The sequence below is a fragment of the Loxodonta africana genome, chromosome 15 (genome assembly GCF_030014295.1).
Source record: "Loxodonta africana isolate mLoxAfr1 chromosome 15, mLoxAfr1.hap2, whole genome shotgun sequence".
NCBI classification, from domain to species: domain Eukaryota; kingdom Metazoa; phylum Chordata; class Mammalia; order Proboscidea; family Elephantidae; genus Loxodonta; species Loxodonta africana.
In genome coordinates this window covers 16843112-16867687 of record NC_087356.1, presented here as the reverse complement: position 1 = coordinate 16867687, position 24576 = coordinate 16843112, and the positions used below count along the sequence as shown (strand labels likewise).

General features: G+C 38.5%; 1 protein-coding gene across 7 annotated transcripts in view; it reads right to left on the bottom strand.

Moving 5' to 3' along the window:
- The window catches only part of EHBP1 (EH domain binding protein 1), a 350719-nt gene that overhangs the window by 263940 nt on the left and 62203 nt on the right, over positions 1–24576 (bottom strand). For all 7 annotated transcript variants that reach the window (XM_064268639.1, XM_064268644.1, XM_064268640.1 and 4 more), the window contains 3 exons: positions 21377–21434; positions 5945–6040; positions 363–416 (listed from right to left, as the gene is read on the bottom strand). In XM_064268639.1, coding sequence (XP_064124709.1) covers positions 363–416; positions 5945–6040; positions 21377–21434 — 208 coding nt within the window. The remainder of the gene's footprint in view (positions 1–362; positions 417–5944; positions 6041–21376; positions 21435–24576) is intronic.

Here is a 24576-nt window from a genome sequence, read left to right as displayed (position 1 = left end):
ACAGTCTCAAGTGTCCACCTGATATAGTCAGCTCACTCTTCATCAGCATCTCTCCCTACCCACTGTCCAGTCCCTTTCATGTCTGATGAGTTGTCTTTGGGAATGGTTCCTGTCCTGGGCCAACAGAAGGTTTGGGGACCATGACCGCCGGGATTCCTCTAGTCTCAGACTACTTATACAGTTTTAATAAAAGCGTTTCTTCCAAATAATCCTGCTATTGGATACCACTTCATTAGAAAAATCTCAGAGCCATAAATCACTTTCTGATTTTCAAAAGGCAACATTTCTCCTACTAGCAAAATGCTAATGCACCTTAATAACATATACAGTCACAAATGTGAAGGAATCGGCCATTAGCTTACATTTTCAATGACAAATGTCCACTCTTTGTCTTCAAATTCCTCTGCATGAGGATCCTGTAACAAAAGCAAAATATGAAACTGAAATACGTCTTTAATGAAATCAATCCAATTTAAAAATATATAAATAGCCTTGCTTTTTGCTTTTACCAACCCTTAAAAAGGAGGCAGAGTAGCTAACTTTTATATTTCCCTGACTTCTGTAAATTTAAATCATTATTTTATATTAAGAAAGTCTGTTTTACTTATGTTGTACCTATCATTATCTTCCATTATTGCATTTATTACAAGACAAAAAGATATCTGATCGGAGACAGGTGAGTTAGCGAATTAACGATTAAGAAGCACCTTATTAGGATGTTAAATGCTCATACAAAGCCCTGCCCTCATTTTTTATACCTGTGAGTATTTAAAAATACTGCTTGAAGCAAAGTTTTCTTAGGTGCAGGCATTATGTAAATATCCGGGATTTCAAAGCACGGCAAAGGACTTCATAAGGTAGACAAAATGACAAATTAGCACGGGCTGTTGACATCTACTATCAACCCTGGAAATGTCACAGAAATCTTAAGAAAGAGTGATGGATCCTATGACCAAATACAACTTTTTTTTTTTTTTTAAATAAGGCACAGTTTTACAGGTAAAAATTCCATCCCTTGGCATTTATTTGACAAATATTTATTGGGAACTTATACAAGTGATTGCAGAGGTGTTACATGGATTCATACATGCTTGTCCTTGTCTTTGAAGACAAACACAAAAACTTTAATCTAAATCAATATATGATGATTGAAAACAATTGTTTTTATCAGCGATTAGAAAATGACATATCCCTTATTAGCAGAATGAACAAGAGAAGCTTCATGAGAAGGAAAGCATCTGGGTTAGGTGGGTGCACAGGATTTTCACAGGCATTAGAATAAGTTAAACAGAGTAAAAGACATCAAGAAGAAAGTAGTGGGGTCACATCATACATGCATTAAATTGTTCAAGTTCTACTATTTGTGTTAGAGGTGGAGTAGGAGTGGGAGGATTAAGACTGAGAGAATATTTAATACAGCAGGCTTTTGGGGCTTTTGGTTCCACAGTCCACTCTAAGAGTGAATGTACACAGATAGGGGAAGGGCTCTGCCTGTCCCTACTGGGTCTCAGGTTCCACATGCTTCTCACTCGGAAGTATCTTATTCATAATTGATTCCACTTTAGTCTATTAGTTAATCTTCTATTTCTATTGCCACAGCTGGGTTTGGGTCCTTACTACTTTGTGCCTATACTATTTCAAGATAAAAGCTACTGAGGCATTCTCTCAATTACTCTCTCTGCCCTCCAGTCAATCTTAGTCACAGAATAATTTTCCCAAAACACAGTTCTGACCACATTAGTACCAACTCAGATTTCTTTACTAACACGTGCAACCTACAGGATAAATTCCAAACTCCTCAGTTACTTCATTGTTTCTGTCTACTTATTTTTTACTCTAACAGCAGTGGTGCCTGGCTGAGTCTGAGCTGTATTGAGGCAACCATTTTTATCAGTAAATTCACATAAAAGGGATAAAGACCTGCCAAAAAAGTGATTTTTGGTGGTGTTTGTAGAGAAGGGGGTCGAGGAGGGGAGGCAGAGGTACTAAGAAAGGGTAGAGGGAAAGGGAAGTAGAGAACTCTAGGTGCTATTTGTTTTCCCAGCCTGGTGCTGCCTATGAACTAGGTCTGTGGAGAGAGGAAAAAAAAAAAAAAACTAGGTCTGTGGAGAGAGAGGACAGTAAAAGTTGAAGGAGCTTTTCCGTGAGGAGTTTAGGGCACAAGTAGAGACCAGGTAATAGCGTGGCACAATGCTGAGAAGAGAGACATTCTACCATCCTCTTCACCTACTCTTCTCCCTCTCTTCTTCCCCATCCCCCAGGGAATACAGCACAGCTCCAGCACAGTTGTTGTTGTGTGCTGTTGTGCTGATCCCAACTCACAGCAACCCTATATGACAGAGCAGAACTGCCCCGTACAGTTTCCTAGGCTATAATCCTTAGTGGAGCAGACCACCAGATCTTTGTCCCCCTGGAGCCGCTGGTGGCTTCCAACCGCAGGTCCTTCGGCTAGCAGCCGGCTTAACCGTTGCAGGCCAGGGCTCCTTCCGGCACAGTTAGGACCATAATGATAATAATACGAAATATTTACTGAGCACTACGGCCTAATTATTGTGCTGTTTAATCATCACAGCAACCTGTGAGATAGGGATTATACTTATTCCCATTTAACAGAGCAGAATATTGATATTTAAAAGATACAACTTTCCACACTGCACAACCAATAAGTGTTAAAGCTTTTATGTACTCCCAGGTCTATGACTTTTAATTACTTTGTTGGTTTAATTTTACCACTGTAACCCCAGGGCCTAGAAAAGTACCTGGCACATAGTATGATCTCCAAAATATTTGATGAATGAATTAGGGAATATGTAAACCAAACCACTTACCATCGAGTTGATTCTGACTCATGGCGCCCCCATGTACGCAGAGCAGAACAGTTCCACAGGGTTTTTAAGGCCATGACCTTCAGAAGCAGATCACTTGGCCTTTCCTCCCAGGTGCCTTTGTTTTGGGTAGGTGGGTCTGAACTGCCAATCCTTCAGTTAGTAGTTGAGTGCTTAACTGTTTACGATACCCAGGGACTCCAGTGAACATGTACCTCCTGGTGTAGTGGTTAGGCGCTGGACTGCTAACTGAAAGGTTGGTGGAGAAGGATGAGGCAGTCTGCTTTCTTAAAGATTTACAGCCTTGGAAACCCTATGGGGCAATTCTACTATGTCCTACAGGGTCGCTATGAGTTGGAATCGACTCAATGACAATGGGTTTGGGTTTTTTCTTGTTGTTGTTGTTAACGAATATTGAACAGTGCTTTACACATATACAACACACATAAATACTTAAAGCAGATGAACCATTTTTAAAAAACACAAATGATCCAATACCCCTAGAAGAAGAATTTTTACTAAAGAATAAATTTCAATGGGACCAAGGACACAGCTGAAAAAGCAAAGTCAATAAAAAGATGCAAAAGCAGCAGCAACCTTGTTCATTTTCAAACCACTTAGAAATGACATGTCTATGCAATTAACTATTTATATTGTTGACCAGAGAAAACCATCTGTCATGAAAATTGCTCCTAGCTTCAATCAATTAATTCTTCTTTATATCCTACTCTCCACCCTCTACTGTCTCCTTTCTTACCACTGCAAGAAAAACTGAAAATGACTTAAAGGGCCATATTCCTTCTCAAAACTCTAAAAACACATTTTTAAAAAACTTACTGGAAACACCTATTTTCAATATAACTCAAATTTCAAACACAAGCATGCAGGCTAAAAAAAATTAATTTCTGGTTAAAGTATGAAGAATGAAAACATATCGGTAATGTTTTTAAAAAGCACATCCTCCATGAGCATACCCCGGCGAACTCTACTCTCAGGACAAAAAGGGTGCAGGGTAGTCCTTTCCTTTCCTATTTGCTGATTTCCAGATGAAGGGCCTTGTCAGTCCTCAATAAAAGTAAAAGAAAGGGAAAATATGAAGTTTTTCACTTGAATATGAGTTCACTGCTATTCAATACCAAGATCCCAAAATTATCATGTAAGAATGAACAGTTTTTTATTTCTTGTTTTTTACTTTTCTGTTAGAATTCTGGAGGGGGGTGTGTCAAGAAAATAAATGTATCAGCTGGAAATACTCGTTTAAATATTGAAAATGGTCACCAGATACTTTTCTGGGTGCTGGAACACAGGGGTAGAACAACTTCAATAGCACAATTCAGAAATGTTTAATACAGTAAACTAGGGAGGGAGGGGCATTTGGTGTTTTTCCAAAACCTTCTACAGACTAATATTCAAAACTGTAAAAGTTCAAGGGTAAGGACAGTCTGAACATTTCATCAGTACGTGAAAACTACACTTAGCACTTAACCCTTTCAAGTAACACATTTTCAGCAGCCACTTTCAACTCAGAATCACTCAGTCAGTACATATCATTTCCCCAAACACGTGGCTGTCAGCTATTTATCAGTTCTAGTCCAACCCCATGCTCTCTATTGCCATTTTTTAAAAAAAGTTTTATAACTATGTCCATTCATTTGCTTTACTGATAAGAACAATATGCTAAATCAAAATACTCAGTAGATTATTTAAAAGTCTTCCTCAAACATGTCAGAGATATTGCAGGCCCTGTCTCATCCCTATTTCTCCCTGGGTAAATCAAGTACAGTATTTATATCCTCAGCATAACCCAGTAATGTTATGATGTCAATAACAGTCATATTAAAACTACAAAATATACATAATCCATTAAGAATCTTTTGTAAAATACAGTACCTACAAAACACAGGCCATTTAAAGGTACTAATCAGTTTATGGGCCAGTATATTAACATTTATTACATTGTTTTGTTCTATTGACCCCTGCAGTACTTCTTGAATAAATGAATTAATATATTAGATCATGAAACCAAAAGCCGTTTTTTTACATAGTGATCTCATACTCTCAGCCATATTAGTTTACAGTACTTTAATTTTATGTCCTAAAATATCTAGAATATTTGAAAACCCTGGTGGCATAGTGGTTAAGAGCTACGGCTGCTAACCAAAAGGTCACCAGTTCGAATCCACCAGGCACTCCTTGGAAACTCTATGGGGCATTTCTACTCTGTCCTATGGGGTCACTATGAGTAGGAACGGACTTGATGGCAAAGAGTTTTTTTTTTTTTTTTTAAATATTTAGAGGATTTTCAAACTGTCTAAATTATGCTTAATGAGATACCCTTCTTTCTCCTGTCCTGAGAAAACAAACTCAACATAATTTGAATGACTCAAAGAGGAAATAACGCCTAAGTTTTCTAATTCCACAGTCTTCTAAGAGGCTAAAACTTGGACATACTAGTCCCCACTATTTCTTTTTTGTTTTTGGAGAGGGTTAGAAAAGTAAATATTCCAGTGCCTAACTACTACACGTGTGAGCACTACTTATACTGTTTCAAAAAATATGGAAGATACTAAAATAAAAAAATGCAGGTAGGTATATGTACAGCTATGGTTTTTAATCTGCGCCTTGAATTTACCAAGAGAATTTTGCTTTTAAGCTATAATACTTATGAAGTATTAATATCAGTAAAATTTTCAAATGTCCATTTAACATACGTGTTAATATGTCAATAAAATATTTATCAAATATTAATTTTAAAACATATCTTGTTGTATTAGTCAAACAAGGATAACAAAATGAGTCTCAGGACTAATAAGAACTACATAAAACTTAGTTTTTCACAGAAAAGGCATCTTAAAGTTTCCTGTGGGTTGAATGTAGACAATGGGAAAAGAAGTATCCCAGCTGACCTTAAACAAGTTCAAAAGGACCTCCAAGTTATTTGGACTTTACAGATCACGAAATACCTTGATGTCCTTGCATTGTTATAAATTGCTAGTACCCCTAAAGATAATTCACATTAAGGTATCAGACTGGATATGTACAGAACAATGGATACTGAAATAATCTGTCAGAACCATGATTGTATAATAAATTTTATTATGTATAAAAACAGAACCTACCTTAAAAAGCGTCACAGTGATTTCAATATTTTCAGGAACGGGCCACACTACAACACCACGGTATGGATTTTTTATTCCAGGTTGCCAGCTGTGAGCCTACCAGAATAAAATAATGGCTTCAATAATGAAGTACAGGAAATGGCAATTTCCACTCACCCTTACTAATGTAAGGCATTTCTTGATGAAATACTGTGTTAATAATTTACAAAAATATATTGCTTCTATTTAACTATCCGTTAGATCTGCAGTCTTCCTGAAACAAAAATGATTAGTCAAATAAAACTTTTCAAGCGTTAACGTTGGGCCACGATAGCTACAACCAGTTATACCACTACCTGTAAATAAACCTTCACCACCCCTCACCCCACCAGCAACACACATATACAAAAGAAGATGCAAAAATGAGGTCTCTCATGTTTTCAAAAGTTACTATTTTTCATTGGATAAAAGATTTGAGACAAATTGAAAAAATATTATTTTTATGGATCTAGGAACTTTAAGGACTAAGGCACGGCTGGCGAAACCCATGGTGTTTTCAGTTGCCTCATACACATGCAAAAGCTGGACAATGAATAAAGGAGACCAAAGAAGAATGGATGCCTTTGAATTATGAGATTGGTGAAGAATACGGAATGTACCATTGACCTCCCAAAGCACCAACCAATGCTTCTCAGAAGAAGCACCGCCAGAGTGCCCCTTAGAAGCCAAGATGGCAAGACTTCATCTCACATACTTTGGACATGTTATCAGGAGGGATCAGTCCCTGGAGAATGACATCATGCTTGGTAGAGAGTCAGCGAAAAAGAGGAAGACCCTCAGCGAGATGGACTGACACAGTGGCTGCAACAATGGGCTCAAACATAACAATTGTGAGCATGGTGCAGGACCGGGCAGCTTTTCATTCTGTTCTGCAGAGGGTATGAGTCAGAACCGACCTGACGGCACCTAACAACAACAGGAACTTTAAGGAAAATTCATCCTTTAAAAAGAAAAATTGCATACTTTGCACTTAAGTTTCTTTCTGACTAAAGCGCAATCTTTACTTGGAACAAGTAAAGAACAGAGGTCATTGGGTAGTGCAAATGGTTTATGCTTGGCTCCTAACGGAAAGGTTGGCAGTTCAAGTCCACCCAGTAACACCACAGATGAAAGGCCTGGTGATCTACTTCCATAAGATCACGGCCACTGAAAACCCTACGGGGTGTTGTCCTTCCTTTGTGGCAGCATTTCCAATCAAAGCTGATGGGAGATGACATGCCAAGACATCTCAATTAAGTCCTCATCTCCATAGACTGCAGGACTGCCCGTGGCTGATATGCCATGAAGGTGACTGTCTTAGTCATCTAGTGCTGCTGCAACAGAAAAACCACAGATTGATGCCTTTAACAGTGAGAAATTTATTCTCTCAGTCTAGAAAGCTAGAAGTCGAATTCACAGTAGCAGCTCCAGGGAAAGGCACTCTCTCTCTCTCTTTTGGTTCTGGAGGAAGGTCCTTGCCATCAATCTTTCCGGTAGAGAAGCTTCTCAACGCAGGGACCCTGAGTCTAAAGGATGTGCTACTCTCCTGGCTCTTGTTCCTTGGTGGTAGCCATGTCTCTCTGCTTGCTTCTCTCTATATCTCAAGAGATGGGTTTAAAACACAACCTAATCTTGTAGATCGAATCCTGCCTCATCAACATAACTGCCGTTAATCCCACTTTATTAACATCATAGGGGTAAGATTTACAACACATAGGAAAATCACATCAGATGACACATGGTGGGCAATTACACACTACTCAGAATCATGGACTAACCAAGTTGACATACATTTTGGGGGGACACAATTCAATCAAAACCAGTGATAATTAAAGCTAGCACTTATGGAGTGCTTTTTATTGTGTCAGTCCAGGCTCTAAGAATTTGTTTAACTTGTTTAACCTACATAAGAATCCTACGAGGTAGCTACTATTCATTCACTTACTCACTCTATTCTAGGCACTGCAGTAGTGAGAAAAATATACGCCTTAGTAGAGCTTAAATTAGAGTGGGAAGAGGCAAACAAAATAAATAAAATATATAGTATGTTAGAATGAAGTAAGTGCTACGGAGAAAAATAAAGTTAAGGAAGGAAGATGGAGAGGGCAAAGAGAAACAGGGTAGCCAGAAAATACTACTTTTAGAAGGCAACACTTGAGAGAAAGGCTTAAGGAGGTGACATGTAAATACCAAGAAGCACTTTCTAGGGAGAAGGAACAACTACTGGAAAGGTGCTGAGGCAAACAGAGTAACAAGGCCAATGTGCCTGCAGCAGAGTGGTCAAGGTGAGAGTAGTAGGAGATGAGGCCAGAAAAATAACAGATGCCCGATCATGTAAGGCCAGGTAGACCACTGTAAAGATTCTGGCTTGTACTTCGAGTAAGATGTGAAGCCACTGGAAGGTTTTGTACAGAGGAACAAAAATCTAACATGTTTTAAAAGAATCACTCTGGCTGTTGGGTTAAGGATGGACTCTGAGACATAAGAAAGAAAATAGGAAGACCAATTATGAAGCTACTATAATAATCCAGGGAGAGATGATGGTGACTGGGGTGGTACAAAGTGGTCAGATTCTAGATATATTTTTATATTTTCAACAATATCTGCTGACTGTTTGGATGTGGAGTATGAGATAAAGAAAGAAGTCAAGGCTGATTCTAAGGTTTTTGCCCTTGAGCAACTAGAAGAAAAGGAATTGCGATTAATGGACATGAGGCAAGATGCAGGAGGAGCAGGTTTGGGAAGTAAGATCAGGAGATCAGTTTTACAGACGTTAAATCTGAGGTGCCTATTAGATATCTAAGCATGGACGTATAAATAGGCAACTAGGTATATGTAGTCTGGAGTTATAAATGTGGAAATCATTAGCATATGGGTGATACTAAAGTTCAAGAGTGAACGGAATCCCAAGTGAGTGAGTACAGATAGGGAAAATAAAGGTTCAAGGACTGAGCCTTGGAGCACTTTAACATTAACAGGTCAAGGAAATGAGGAGGAATCGACAAAGGAGGGTCAGTGAAGTAGGACAGAAAGCAGAAGCATATGGTGTCCTGGAAGTCTAGTGAAGAAAACATTTCAAGAAGAAGGGAACAATCACCTGTGCCAAATGCTGATAACATGTCAATTAGAATGAGATCTGAAAATGACCAAGGACATTAATGACTTCATAAGCCAGTTTCAGTGCAGTGACGAGGGCAAATGCCTGACTGGAATGGGTTCAAGAAAGAATAGGAGGAAAGAAATTGAAGGCGGCAAACACACTCAACTCCTCTGAGGTGTTTTGCTGAAAGAGAGAAATAGGGTGGTAGCTGGGGGACATGGTGTCAGAAGAAAATTTCTTAAGAAGATGTCTTGGTCATCTAGTGTTGCTATACCAGAAATACCACAAGTGGATGGCTTTAACAAAGAGGTTTATCCTCTCACAGTCCAGTAGGCTAGAAGTCTGAATTCAGGGTGCCAGCTCCGGGGGAAGGCTTTCTCTCTCTGTCAGCTCTGGGGTAAGGTCCTTGTCATCAGTCTTCCCTTGGTTTGGGAGCATCTCAGCGCAGGAACCTCAAGTCCAAAGGATGTGTTCTGCTCCCAGCACTGCTTTCTTGGTGGTATGAGATTCCCATGTCTCCCTGCCCACTTCTCTCTTTACTCTCTCAAAAGAGATTGGCTGAAGATAATATCTCATCTTGCAGATCTCATCAACGTAACTGCCACTAATCCATCTCATTACATCATCGTGATAGGATTTACAACACACAGGGAAACCACATCAGATGACAAAATGGTAAACAATCATACAATACTGGGAATCATGACCTAGCCAAGCTAATAGATATCTGTGGGGGCTACAATTCAATCCATGACAGAAGGTAAAAAAAAAAAATTATGCTGGTGGGAAATATCCAGTTGAAAGGGAAAATGCAATGATACAGAAGAGAGATGGCAGAATTGCTAGAGTAACGTCCTTGAACAGTACACAAGGAGACAGACTGGCCTTTGCTGGAAGCACAGATCCTGATTTCATAGTAACAAGACAGAAGTTATAGCCTCCCCATGTAATGGAAACATAAGGAGAAAGAATATAATACCTGAACATTTCTCATTAGCCACAGTAGGAGAGATAGGCTATTTGTAAAATTCTTAATGAGAAAATGACCACCAAAGAATTTTAGACCTGAAGATATCCTTAGGAGATCTAATATAGGCTTGGATAAGGAAATTGAAGAAAGGAAAGAATAAATGGCTTGCCTGAGCTCATACTGGTAATCAGTAGGAGAACCTAGATTTCATGAATCCAAAGTCCAGAGCTCCTCATCCAACTGCCACCATGCCCGGCTGTATCCCTGCTTCACACAGTAGTCAAGAAAATTGTCCTCTATCCCTAAGGACTTCGCATTTATGACACAGAGACCAAAAGGGGGAAAAATCAGGGAATGCAGAGAACTCCTAACTGGGCACAGTTAGTACATGATGGTTTCATACCATTTCTTCAAGTACCCTAATGCTTGCCCTCTAAATAACTTCTTTCAGTCCTCACTCTTAGGCCAGAGAATGGTAATTAAATCACTGAGTAAACAAAAATAGGATCTGCTTAACAAACTAAAATCCCCTTTTTTAAAAAATAAAAGGTACCAGTTCCCAAGTTTCTAGGATGCTGCTACTTCCTTACCATGCTATCTAGCAGTTCTTTGCCCAAGAAATAAGGTCCAACTTGAGCTCTGGCTTTCTGATAACCCCTTTTTGGACTGCAAAACCTGGCTGAGTTAAAATACTGTGTAATATCAATTAGTCCAGCTAAGTACACGACTATGAGTATAGCCAGCAGCACCTAAGTATCAATGGTTAATTATAATACACTAGCTAGAAAACCTAGTATGATATGCTAGGCAGAGAACACCTGAAAAGTTGTTTACCTGTGTTTTATTGACAACGCAAAGGCATCGACTGTGTGGATCATAACAAATTACAGATAACACTGTGAAGGATGGGAATTCCAGAACACTTAATTGTGCTCATGAGGAAGCTGTACATAGACCAAGAGACAGTCATTCAAACAAACCAAGGGGATAAACTGTGTGGTTTAAAATCAGGAAGGTATATGTCAGGGTTGTATTCTTTCATCATACTTATTCAATCTGTATGCTGAGCAGGTAATCCTAGAACCTGGACTAAATGAAGAAGAACATCACATCAGGATTGGAGGAACACCCATTAACAATCTGAAATATGAAGATGATCCAACCTTGCTTCCTGAAAGCAAAGAAGACGTATAGCACTTACTGATGAACATCAAAGATTACAGCCTTCAGTATGAATTACACCTCAACATAAAGAAAACAAAAATCTTCATAACTGGACCAATAAACAACATCATGATAAATGGAGAAAAGGTTGAAACTGTCAAGGATTTCATTTTGCCTGGATCCACAATTAACACCCATGGAAGCAGTGGGCAAGAAATCAAATGATGGATGAATTTGAAAGGCATTACGCTGAGTGAAATGAGTCAATCACAAAAGGACAAATATTGTATGAGACTACTATTATAAAAACCCAAGAAAAGGTTTATACCCAGAAAAAAATAATCTTTGATGGTTATGAGGGAGGGGAAGGGTAGAGAGAAGAAATCACTAACTAGATAGTAGACAAGTGTTAACTTCGGTGAAGGGAAAGACAACACACAATACAGGCAAAGTCAGCACAACATGACCAAGACAAAGTCAGAGAAAGTTTCTAGACACATCCAAACACCTTGAAGAATTGAGATACTGGGGCTGAGGGCTGGGGACCATTATCTCAGGGGACATCTAGGTCAACTGACATAATATAGTTCATAAAGAAAACGTTCTACATCTTACTTTGGTGAGTAGCGTCTGAGGTCTTAAAAGCTTACAAGTGGCCCTCTAAGATACATCTATTGGTCCCATACCACCCAGAGCAAAGGAAAATGCGGAAAACCAAAGACACAAGGAAAATATTAGTCAAAGCACTAATGGACCACATAAACCACAGCCTCCACTACCCTGAGCCCAGAAGAACTAGATGGTACCCGGCTACCACCACCAACTGCTCTGACAGGATCACAATAGAGGGTCCTGGACAGAGCAGGAAAAAAATGTACAACAAAATTCAAATACACACACAAAAAGGCCAGACTTACCGGTAAGACAGAGACTAGAGGAACCCCCAAGACTGTGGTCCCCAGACACCCTGTTAACTCAGAACTGAACCCACTCCCGAAGTCCACCTTTCAGCCAAAGATTACACAGGCATATAAAACAAACCATAACACATGGGAGAAACATGCTTCTTTGTTCAATCAAGTCTAGAAGACCAAATGGGCAAGACCTGCCCAAAAGCAAAGACAAGAATGCAGGTAGGGACAGGAAAACTGGATCAATAGGCACGGAGAACTCAGGGTGGAAATGGAAAGGGGGAGAGAGCTGACACGATGCAGGGATTGCAACCAATGTCACAAAACAATTTGGATATAAATTTTTGAAGGAGAAACCAATTTGCACTGTAAACTTTCACTTAAAGTACAACTAAAAAAAAAAATGTAGAGCAAAGGTGGAATCAATGACGCTGAAGCTGGTTATGTTTATCCTGAAACCACCCTATCATAAACTCAGTGTCAAAAGAGGTTGCTATTTCCTTTGCTATCAAAATATCAAATAAAGAGCTGTACACCAAAAAAAAAGAAAAAGATATCGAATGACTGATGCATTGGGCAAATCTGTTGCAAAAGGGCTCTTTAAAGTGTTAGCAAGCAAAGATGTCACTTTGCGGATTAAGGTGTGCCTGACCCAAGGCATGGTATTTTCAATCACCTCATATGCGTGGGAAAGCTGGACAATGAATAAGAAGGACTGATTCCTTTGAATTATGCTTTTGGCAAAGAATACTGAACATACCCATGGCCTGCCAGAAGAACAAATAAATCTGTCTTGAAAGAAGTACAGCCAGAATGCTCTTTAGAAGTGAGGATGGTAAGACTTCATCTCACATACTTTGGACATGTTATCAGGAGGGACCAGTCCCTGGAGAAAGACATCGTGCTCGGTAAAGTAGTGGGTGAATGAGATGGACTGACATAATGGCTGAAACAACGGACTCAAACATAGTAAAGATTATGAGAATGGCACAGGACCCAGCAGTCTTTCGTTCTGTTGTACATATAGTCACTATCAGTCGGAATCAAACTTGATGGTATATAACAACATCAACAGCAAATACAAAACAAGAGACCTGCGGATTTTACTGGAAAAGAAACCAAACCAGGGATGGGGATGTACAAAGTAGCAAACATGAAAAAAAAAATTCCTATTTTCAAAGAGCTTACCACAACTTCTACAATAATTTAAGAATCTGAAGCTAGAAAAAGAATGAGAAGTCAAATATAAGTAATATAATAGTTATGGTAATAAACATCTTGTTTGTAAAGACCTATGAAGATAGTAATTTGGGTTCTTAAAAGCTTGATATAGAAAAACCACATCATATTTGCAAACATCAGCACTATGAGAACACTGATCAATTTTCACTCAGGGGAATAGAACTTCCATAGAAAATAATCAGGCACAGAAACACACGTATAGCTACTTAGCTCTTTTGTATAGTTAGGAAAGGCAGGTTATTTAATCATTTGCCAGCATGCTAATTCAGACAATGGTAGAAGGGATTGGGCCACACTATCAGATCCCCTTTTACAGTTTTTCTCACTTTTTAATCACATCACAGGTCCTTTGGCCTCTGCCAAAGGCAGACGTAGGAAAAAGGCAAAATTTCTCAATTTTGGGTACTGACTCTATAACATATTTCACAGAAAACGTGTAATTCTTACATACTTTTTAATCACTAATTCTCAATTTTTAAAGCTGCCTAATATGTTTGGGGTGTCATCTTGGGGTTACCAACATCACCATTATGCAAAGCTCTGCAATGTACCCTCCCTCTGGACATCCTAACACATTGGAAAGGCTGTAGACAACCATGGAGCAAGGAAGTAAGGATGGTGAGACCATCAAAAGGCTGGTGAGGATGCTAAAGCTCTGGTTTCCCTTTGGAATTCTTCCATCCCCCTGAAACCTTAAATTTCTAGTTAGAAAACCAAATTTAAGGCAACGAGCTACTCTGCCGTAATTTATCTGGTCTATCATAATTGCTCTGCTTTCTACTGTCATATACTATATTGAAAAATAACTTTATTAAGTGTATACAAATCAAGGAAACCCTGGTGGTTAAGTGTTACGGCTGCTAACCAACAGGTCGGCAGTTCAAATCCACCAGGCGCTCCTTGGAAACTCTATGGGGCAGTTCTACTCTGTCCTACAGGGTCGCTATCAGTCGGAATCGACTTGACGGCAACAGGTTTTTTTTATAAAAAATCAGTTGCAGTCTGACAAAATCTTTGTTATAAATCCCATGATTTGAGGATTAGGAGTGGGGAAGCTGCATACTATGTTAATTACTCATAATAATTATTTCCTCAATCAAAAATGACTAAGCAGTGAGTTCTTTGTATATTTAACTATAAAAATAGATATGTACCCCCAAAAAGTGAACAATAAGTTGAGAACTAAACTTTAAATTAAATAAGGCAATGTGCCATATTATTTTAATGTCAAACCTGAGAGTTGGTGAATTGACTTACCTGGTGTCAGTTCTACATTTCAATCCACTGGCATGCATACATACATACATATATATAAATTAGATATACTCAGAATCAGGAAAGATAAATGGTAAGCTATACAAATGACAAAAAAGAAATTGATTACTGTGTATCTCAAACTTTTTCCAAAAGGCATAGCTAAAAGTAAACACTAGAATATTTTCTGGCCAACAGTTGCAGAGATCTGTTTTCCCCCTAAGTGATTTCAATGGGATTTAGCAGCAAATAATGTATATTTTAAAAGGAAAATGTCAGAAAACAGAAGACTTGCAGAAGAAAAAACTGTTCTAGTCTTTGGATTTAATATAACTGACAGCTGATTAAAAAAAAAAAAAACCTGGTGACAATTTTTTTTTTTTTTCAAGAATCCCAAAATGTCATGGATCTCAAATTTCCAAAGGTAAAAAAGTAATTTGCTTAGCTTTTACAACATTAACAATCATTTCCTTCATAGTTTCTGGACCTGATTTTTATTTCCTTATTTAGCTATTATGTATAATTATAAAACATCATTTTCTTATATATTTGTATATGCTGTAATAAACTTAGCATATTGTGAGTTCTCATAAACTTTTCAAAAAAAGTACAGGTATGATGTATCAAGAGAACACAATGATTCTAAATATCCACGAGGGATGTGAAATATTAAAGAGCATCATAACTGGAAAATTAGTCCAATAAGAAGTAATTTCTTCTAGAATATATAGCATTCTGAGAAAAATCAACCTGTGGCCTCATTTCACCATCTGGATTCAGTCAGTATTTGACATAATATGACGAGGAATCTGGATCTAAAACAGAAAACTTATTTGACTTCCAAAAATGTAACTAAATAAAATACATATATATATATATATTTAACTTCAAGTTTGTATATTCTGAATTGATCTATCATCTATACTATTTTATTATGCTTCATAATTTCCCTTTAGAAAATATTTTGTATCTAATTATTAAAGAGGGGAAAACTGTTTTCAGTAGATAAAAACATCTAGGGTCTATTTCTCATATTTATAGTTATAGTCATATTCATCTATTATACTTAACATAGTGTTTGACCTTATATCATTTCCTTCCACAAAAGCTTACGACCCAATCAGCAATACTGACAGAAGAACCTCACTATGTATTTTAGCATACTTTCTCATACATGGACGGATAAGAAGAAAATATTTCAGGTCTAAAATGTTGTTGTTAGGTGCTGTCGAGTTGGTTCTGACTCAGAGCAACCCTATGCACAACAGGACGAAACACTGCCTGGTCCTGTACCATCCTCACAATTGTTGCTATGCTTAAGCCGACTGTTGAAGCCACTGTGTCAATCCACCTTGTTGAGGGTCTTCCTCTTTTTCCCTGACCCTCTACTCTACGAAGCATGATGTCCTTCTGCAGGAACTGATCCCTTCTGATAACATGTCCAAAGTATGTGAGATGAAGTCTCACCATCCCTTCTTCTAAAGAGCATTCTGGTTGTACTTCTTCCAAGATAGATTTGTTCATTCTTCTGGCAGTCCATGGTATATTCAATATTCTTCACCAACACCTCAATTCAAAGGCATCCATTCTTCTGTCTTCCTTATTCACTGCCCAGCTTTCGCATGCATATGAGGTGATTGAAAACACCATGGCTCCGGTCAGGCGCACCTGAGTCCTCAAGGTTACATCTTTGCTTTTTAACACTTTAAAGAGATCTCTTGTAGCTGATTTGCCCAATGCAATGCATCTTTTGATTTCTTGACTGCTGCTTCCATGGATGTTGACTGTGGATCCAAGTAAATTGATATCCTCAACAATCTCAGTATTTTCTCTGTTTATCATGATGTTGCTTATTGGTCCAGTTTGTAAGGATTTTGTTTTCTTGATGTTGAGGCGTAATCCATACTGAAGGCTGTGGTCTTTGATCTTCCTCAGCAAGTGTTTCAAATTCTCTTCACTTTCAGCAAGCAAGGTTGTGTCATCTGCATAATGCAGGTTCTTTATGAGTCTTCCTCCAATCCTGATGCCCTGTTCTTCTTCGTATAGTCCACCTTCTCGGATTATTTGCTCAGCATCCAGATTGAACAGGTATGGTGAAAGAATACAACCCTGACACACACCTTTCCTGCCTTTAAACCATGCAGTATCCCCCTGTTCTGTTTGAATGACTGTCTCTTGATCCATGTACAGATTCCTCATGAGCACAATTAAGTGTTCCAGAATTCCCACTCTTGGCAATGTTATCCGTAATTTGTTATGATCCACACAGTCAAATGCCTTTGCATAGTCAATAAAACACAAGTAAACATCTTTCTGGTATTCTCTGTTTTCAGCCAGGATCCATCTGACATCAGCAATGATATTCCTGGTTCTAAGTCCTTTTCTGAATCCAGCTTGAATTTCTGGCAGTTCCCTGTCGATTTACTGCTGCAGCAGCTTTTGAATGATCTTCAGCAAATTTTGCTTGCGTGTGATATTAGTGATATTGTTCAATAACTTCCATATTCAGTTGGATCACCTTTCTTGGGAATAGGCATAAATATGGATCTCTTCCAGTCGGTCGACCAGGTAGCTGTCTTCCAAATTTCTTGGCATAGACAAGTGAGCACGCCAGTGCTGCATTCATTTGTTGAAACATCTCAATTGGTATTTCATCAGTTCCTGGAGCCTTGTTTTTCAACAATGCCTTCAGTGCAGCTTGGACTTCTTCCTTTGGCACCACAGGTTCCTGTTCCTATATTACTTCCTGAAATGGCTGAACATGAACCAATTCTTTTTTGGCATGGTGACTCTGTGTATTCCTTCCATCTCCTTTTGATGCTTCTTGCATCATTTAATATTTTCCCCGTAGAATCCTTCAGTATCGCAACTGGAGACTTGAATTTTTTCTTCAGTTCTTTCAGCTTGAGAAATGCTGAGCGTGTTCTTCCCTTTTGATTTTCTATCTCCAGGTCTTTGCAGATGTCATCATAATACAGTCTAAAATATGGGTCTAAAATATAGTGCTCTAAAACTATAAATGTGTGCTTTAAAGATGATGTTTTTCATGAAATAAAGCAACTAGAATGCTCCTATATTGCTGATTGGAGTGTAAATTAGTATAATCACTTAGGAAAACAATTTCTTAAAACCTTATTACCCTATTAGCTAGCAATTCCATTCCTAGGCACTTGCCAAGAGAAATGAAAATATTTGTCCCCCAAAATACATGTATAATGAAGTTCGTAGATGCTTTATTCATTGAGTAAATATTTACAATAGTAAATAAGAGTAAATAGTAAAAAACTAGAAATAAAACAAATGTTCATCAATGGGGGAGAGAGAATCAAATTGTGGCATATGCATAAGTGGAATACTACTGAGCAATTAAAAAAAAAAAACTACCAATACACACATCAGCATGAATAAATCTCAAAAATGTTATGTTGAGCAAAAGAAGCCAGATAGAAAATAGTACATACTATATGACTCCATTTATATGAAACTCAGGAACAGGCAAATCTAGTTTATGGTGATAGAAAATCAGAACAGTGGCTGCTTTTGGGGGTTGGGATTGACTGGGAGAAGATACAAATGAAAAAAGTGATAGAAATAGTCTATCTTTTTGGGGGCTATAACTTTGGAAACCATATGGGGCAATTCTACTCTGTCCTACAGGTCACTATGAGTTGGAATCAACTCGATGGCAACAGGCTTTATAACATATATACATTTATCAAGAAGCTCTGGTGGTGCAAGTGGTTTGTGATCGCCTGTTAACCTCTAGGTTGGCAGTTCGAACACATCCAGTGGCTCCATGAAAGAAAAGGCCTGACAAGCTGCTTCTGTTAAGATTACAGCTAAGAAAGCTTTATGGAGAAGTTCTACTCTATAACACTTGGCGTCACCAGGAGTCGAGAACTAACTCAACAGCAGCTAATGACAGTAACAATAACATACATTTACCAAATCTCATTCAATTGTGTAATTAAGATCTGTGCATTGCAAAATACATTTTAGCTCAATAAAAATAAAAATTAAACCCCAACAAGGTTGGCATTAATAAAAAAAATAATAAAACAATAAATATTGGACAGGTAGTGGTGAGACTGTATCACTTATACACTGCTAGTAGAAATGTAAAATGGTACCACTGCTTTGGAAATCAATTTGGTGCTTCTTTAAAAAGCTAGGAATAGAACTGTGATCCAACAATCCCACTCCTTGGAACATATCCTAGAGAAATAAGAGCCCTCACATGAATAGATATATATGTACACCCATGCTCATTGCCACACTGTTTACAATAGCAAAAAGATTGAAACAACCAAGGTGCCCATCAATAGATGAATGGATAAACAAATTATGGTATAGTCACACAATGGAATACTATGCAACAATAAAGAACGACAATGAATTCGTGAAACATTTCATAACATGGAGGAATCTGGAAGATATTACACTAAGTGAAATTAGGCCAGTTGTAAAAGGACTAATATTGTATGAGACCACTATTGTAAGAACTCAAGAAAAGGTATAAACAAAGAAGAAAACATTCTTTGATGGTTACGAGGGTGAGGTGAGAAGGGAGGGAGAGGAGTATTCACTAATTAGATAATAGACAAGAATTATTTTAGGTGAAGGGAAGGACAACACACAATACAAGAGAAGTCAGCACGACTGGACTAATCCAAAAGCTAATATGCTTCCTGAATACATCCAAACACTCTGAGGGACAGAGTAGCAGGGGCAGGGGTCTGGGGACCATGGTTTCAGGGGACATCTAGGTCAAATGGCATAACAGAGTGTATTAAGAAAACTCTCTGCACCCCACTTTGGTGAGTGCTGTCTGGGGTCTTAATAGCTAGCAGGCAACCATCTAAGATGCATCCATTAGTCTTGACCCACCTGGAACAAAGGAGAATGAAGAACGCCAAACACACATACAAAAGACAAAAAGAGACAGAAAGGGCCACATAAACCAGAGACTCCATCAGCCTGAGACCAGGAGAACGAGACAGTGCCCAGCTACCACCAATGACTGCCCCAACATGGAACAAAACAGAGAATCCCTCATGGAGCAGGAGAAAAGTGGGATGCAGACCTCAAATTCTAGTAAAAAGACCAGACTTAATGGTCTGAGACTGGAGGGACCCCAGAGCTCATGGCCTCTGGACTCTCTGTTAGCCCAAAGCTAAAACCATTCCCAAAGCCAACTCTTCAGACAAAGATTAGACTGGACTATAAGACATGAAATGATACTGGTGAGGAATGTGCTTCTTAGCTCAAGTAGACACATGAGACTATGTGGGCAGCTTCTGTCAGAGGCGAGATGAGAAGGCAGGGGGGACAGGAGCTGGTTGAATGGACACGGGGAAATACAGGGTAGAGAAAAGGAGTATGCTGACACATTGTAGGGAGAGCAACTAGGGTCACATAACAATGTGCGTATAAATTTTTGAATGAGAAACAGACTTGAATTGTGAACTTTCACTTAAAGCAAAATAAAATAAATAAATAAAAATTAAGATACTGCAGTTCAATTAATTACTTTTGTGTGTGGCCTTTCTAGCCATGGGCTTGTAACTCCCACCCAGCTGACTGTGTGATAGGGTAATTGTGGCCTACCACGGAGATTGGTCAGTTCCGCCTTAAAACAGCGGCAATTCCAGAGCAAAGAGGAGAAGCCCACCAACAAGGTAGAAAAGATCAGCAGCAGACAGTGTGGTGGGCCTCCCGGCCCATGGAACGAGAAAGCTGAGTGCTCTTGGCCAGAGACTGAGGGCCAGGGAGAAGCATGCCTGCGAGCACAGCTGGGGAGAGACCATCCTGATGGAAGAACTGTATCCTGAGTTTTTGAGTCTGAATTGTAACTGTTACTTCCCTAATAAACCCCATAATTGTATGGTCTGTGAGCACTGTGTGGCCACTGTATTGAATTATTGAACCCAGTAGAGAAAGAATACTGTGTGAGGGACAGTTGGTGTCAGAATTGGTAGAGATGGCAGAGACAGAAGGCTTGTCCGGACTCCACCTCACAGGGGTCAGCCTTGCGCCATTAGTCTTGGTCCTTTCCCCTTGAGGGGTCGGAGGAGGTCAGACACTGCCCCCATGCTGTTTTTACAGATATTCTTAATAAAAATTTAAAAAATTTCAATTACAATGAATAAATTTTTCTTTAAATGGGTTTACTTGTAGAAAAATCAATATCCAATAAACATGTCTGCAGTTATTGGTGCTTAAAAAATATGCCTTTACTTACATAACTACAGAACAGAATTTCTTTAAATATCTGTAAAATTTTTATTTAACATTTTAAAATAACCCTCTACTCTCCACATACAAAACTATCAATACGAAAAAATAAAAACCATAAAAAAAAACTCAACTACTTCTCTTCTGCAACCTAGAAATGGGCTTATATAACTCATCATTTCTAAAATGTACCCCTAACTTAGAATCGGAAGGAATTACTTCAAGGTACAATTTTGTGAGTAGTATCTATTTGATCATTAATTCATGGTACTCTAGTACAGAGACCTTACATAACTATTATATTGCTCAAGGCTATCAAATCCAAGATTAAAACTTGAATACCTAACTTCCGTTTTAAGAATTGTAGTCACAAGATTACTATGCCTCATTAATTCATTTTTAGTAGATTAAAACAACAGAAATAATCAAAAATAGCAAGTAATATTTTAAAATAATTTACACGGGGACCGGAAAAGCTTAACGATGTGACTCAAAGTTGAATTCAACATTTGGGTAAAAAATTTATGCAACAGACTAACCTTAGAAGACTTCCTTCGGCTTCTTCTTGTCCAAACTACCACCAGTTTATCTGGTTGCCTGTCAAACAGGAAAAAGAAATTAAATATAATTTATTTTAAAACAAATTAATAAATTTTAGTATCTTTAAAAGGACAAAAATGTCATCTGCTTTAGATAGAGCAGTTACTCTTACAACAAAGCTCTGTATATTATTCAAATTTGTTGTTGCTATTAGGTGGATCGAGTCAGTTACAACTTACAGTGAACCTATGCACAACAGAATGAAACACTGCCTGGTCCTATGCCATCCTCACAATCATTGCTTTGTATGAGCCCACCTATTCCCTGAAGCGAGTCCCTGGGTGGTGCAAATGGTTAACAGTATGCTAACTGAAAGGCTGGACGTTCGAGTCCACCCAGGGGCCCCTCAGAAGGAAGGCCTGGCGATCTACTTCTGAAAAACCACCCACTGAAAATCCTATGGAATACAGTCCTACTCTGACATACATGGGCTCGCTGTAAGTTGGAAATGATTCAACGCACCTGGTTATGCCCTAAAGACACTTTCAAGTCTACTTCTCTAGACATCTTTCCTGAGCTTCAAACCCAAATATCCAACTGCTTACAAGTTGTCTTCACCTAGCCTATGGCTTCCTGTTGGCACTTCAAACTTAACATGCTTAAAACTAAATTCTATTTTCCATGTAGTCTTCTTCCTTTTCTTCCTGCATTCCTTGTGTCAGTTCAAACCCTCAACATTTTACCTAGATTACTATGCTAACAACTAACCTATTCACATATATATGTTCTTATCGCTACACCTCCAGCCTGATCTCACCTACAGTTATATTTCTATAGTACTTTTATAGAAATGTCATAAAATAGGATTTCCTTGTTTATTATCCTCTGCCGGGTCCTTATACAGAAGGTACTGCACAATGGCACTTGAAGATTGAGTACAACCTAAAAACTGGTTTATTAGCATAAAGAATATTCCATGTTCTTTTAGTTTGAATTTGAACTTTAAAAAACATTTTTTGTTTAAATGCCATTGAACAATACCTGTACTCTCTGGAGCCCCAACACTAACAACTACTTCACACCTGAACAGCTTCACTCTTTAAGATGATGTATCTAGACCTTATACACATTTGACCCTATTAACTATGGCCCGCAGGATAACATCCATAATCCCCAGCATGGTTTATAAGGCATTTCACCACCTGACTCTGAGCTACCTTTCTAAATGTATAAACCTGTAAATATCTCACACGCACCTTGCTTTCCAACCAATCCCTTCTATTTCTCCACATCTTTGCATGTTATAACCTTTTTTTTTTTAACTCCCTTCCCCTCCCTTTTTCAACCTGATAAACTTTTAATTCATTACTTCCTCTGTGAAACCCTGACTATTTTCCACTTCATTATTTCATCCCCACACCAACCCCCAATGTCCCAAACTTTGGGCAGAGTCAATTGCTCCTTCTACTGTGTTTCCAATAATATCCCAGACACACCTCTATTTTAATACTCCATATGCCTTGCATTTTAACTATCTTCCCCACTGGACTGCACTTCTTTATCAACCCTGTCTTATTTATTTATCTTTGTATTCCTAGCAACTAGCGAGAATCTGGTACAAGGTTGAGGCTCAGTGAACATTTCCACTGAATGAGCTCTGAGTTTCATCCAGGAACTCCCAACTGATTAATTATAATTGATGAGGTCCAACTATCTATAACACATCCCATGCAGCTTATCCAAGCTTCGCAATGATGCTCACCTTGGATGCACATTTGCAATCACTGGGAAGCTTAAAAAAATAATAATAAACTAATGCCTAGGTTCGACCCTTGGAGAATCTGATTTAATTGGTCTGGTGTACAGAGGGGATTCTAACGTGCAGCCAATGTTGAGAACTTGTTTAAGTGGGAGAGTGATAAGTAATTCCCCACACCTCCAGACTTGAAACACTAGTGAGGTATCAGTTGTGATGGCAGTGAGGGTGTCTCCCCTCAACAACATTCTCCCCTGGCCATCTGACTGTTACCTCCTTCAGACTCACAGACTCTTAGCACCTCCCTTCCCTCAATGCATTCTGATCTCAGTCTTCAGAAAAGGGAAGCTTTTCTGGTGGAGTAGCGGTTAAGTGCTATAGCTGCTAACCAAAAAACGCTGGCAGTTTGAATCCACCAGGCGGTCCTTGGAAACTATGGGGCAGTTCTACTCTGTCCTATAGGGTCATTATGAGTCGGGATCAACTCGACAGCAATGGGTTTGGTTTTGAGCCAGGATGGTCTCCTAACCTATGTGCCTGAGTCTCAAAAGTATAAGGAGAATATAAATGATTTATTTGAGAACACCTTGAGAGATGGCTAAACTTTTTTTGTGATTATAAGCCATGTTCCACTTTAAATATCTTCACTAAAAACCAATCTTTTGTGTTCTAGAATAAAGAACTATGCTGTGAGTTATATAAAAGGGTACAAAAAGCCAGGTACCATTTAAAACTGTAGACCTTTTGGTTAGCAGCCAAGCGCTTAACCACTACGCCACCAGGGCTCCAAGAACCATTTAAGTGACCATAATTAATATTTTAAGTATCCATGCTGTACTAGAAAAACACCATTAAATTTACGTATTTGCTCCCAAGAGGCCAGGGACAGAACAACCGTGACAGTTTTATCCAACCACCAAAAAATCTATAATTATACAAGTTTCTTGCTGTAGAAAAAGTCAGAGACAACCTGACATAGCCCAGGTTTCAAAGAGAATTCAACATTTATATATTTAACATTTCTAACCCATCATCTCAGCTACTTAACCAGGCAACCCTACGCATACATACATATATTTATATACAGAGAGATATTTATATATAGATCTAGATCTTTATAAACATTTTATATACAACACATAAAATGTATACACAAAGACACACTGCCTGTGAAATCTGTCTAAAGGATTCCACTAGAAAATGTGAAGACTTCTGTTGGCTTGTTCAGAGAAGAAAATTACAATTAAAAATAAATATAACACCTTTTTTTCTACCCTCGGAGTGCTTAAATGGAACAACTTAAATCTGAAGGTAGCCAGCCTTGTCTCCCACTGTGGTCCTGATGCTACATTCTAGACAGCAGGAAGGGGGAGAGGAAACAGGGGACAACAGTAGAGAAAAGGAAAAAATAAGACAGCTACAATGAACCAGATTATGAAGCTG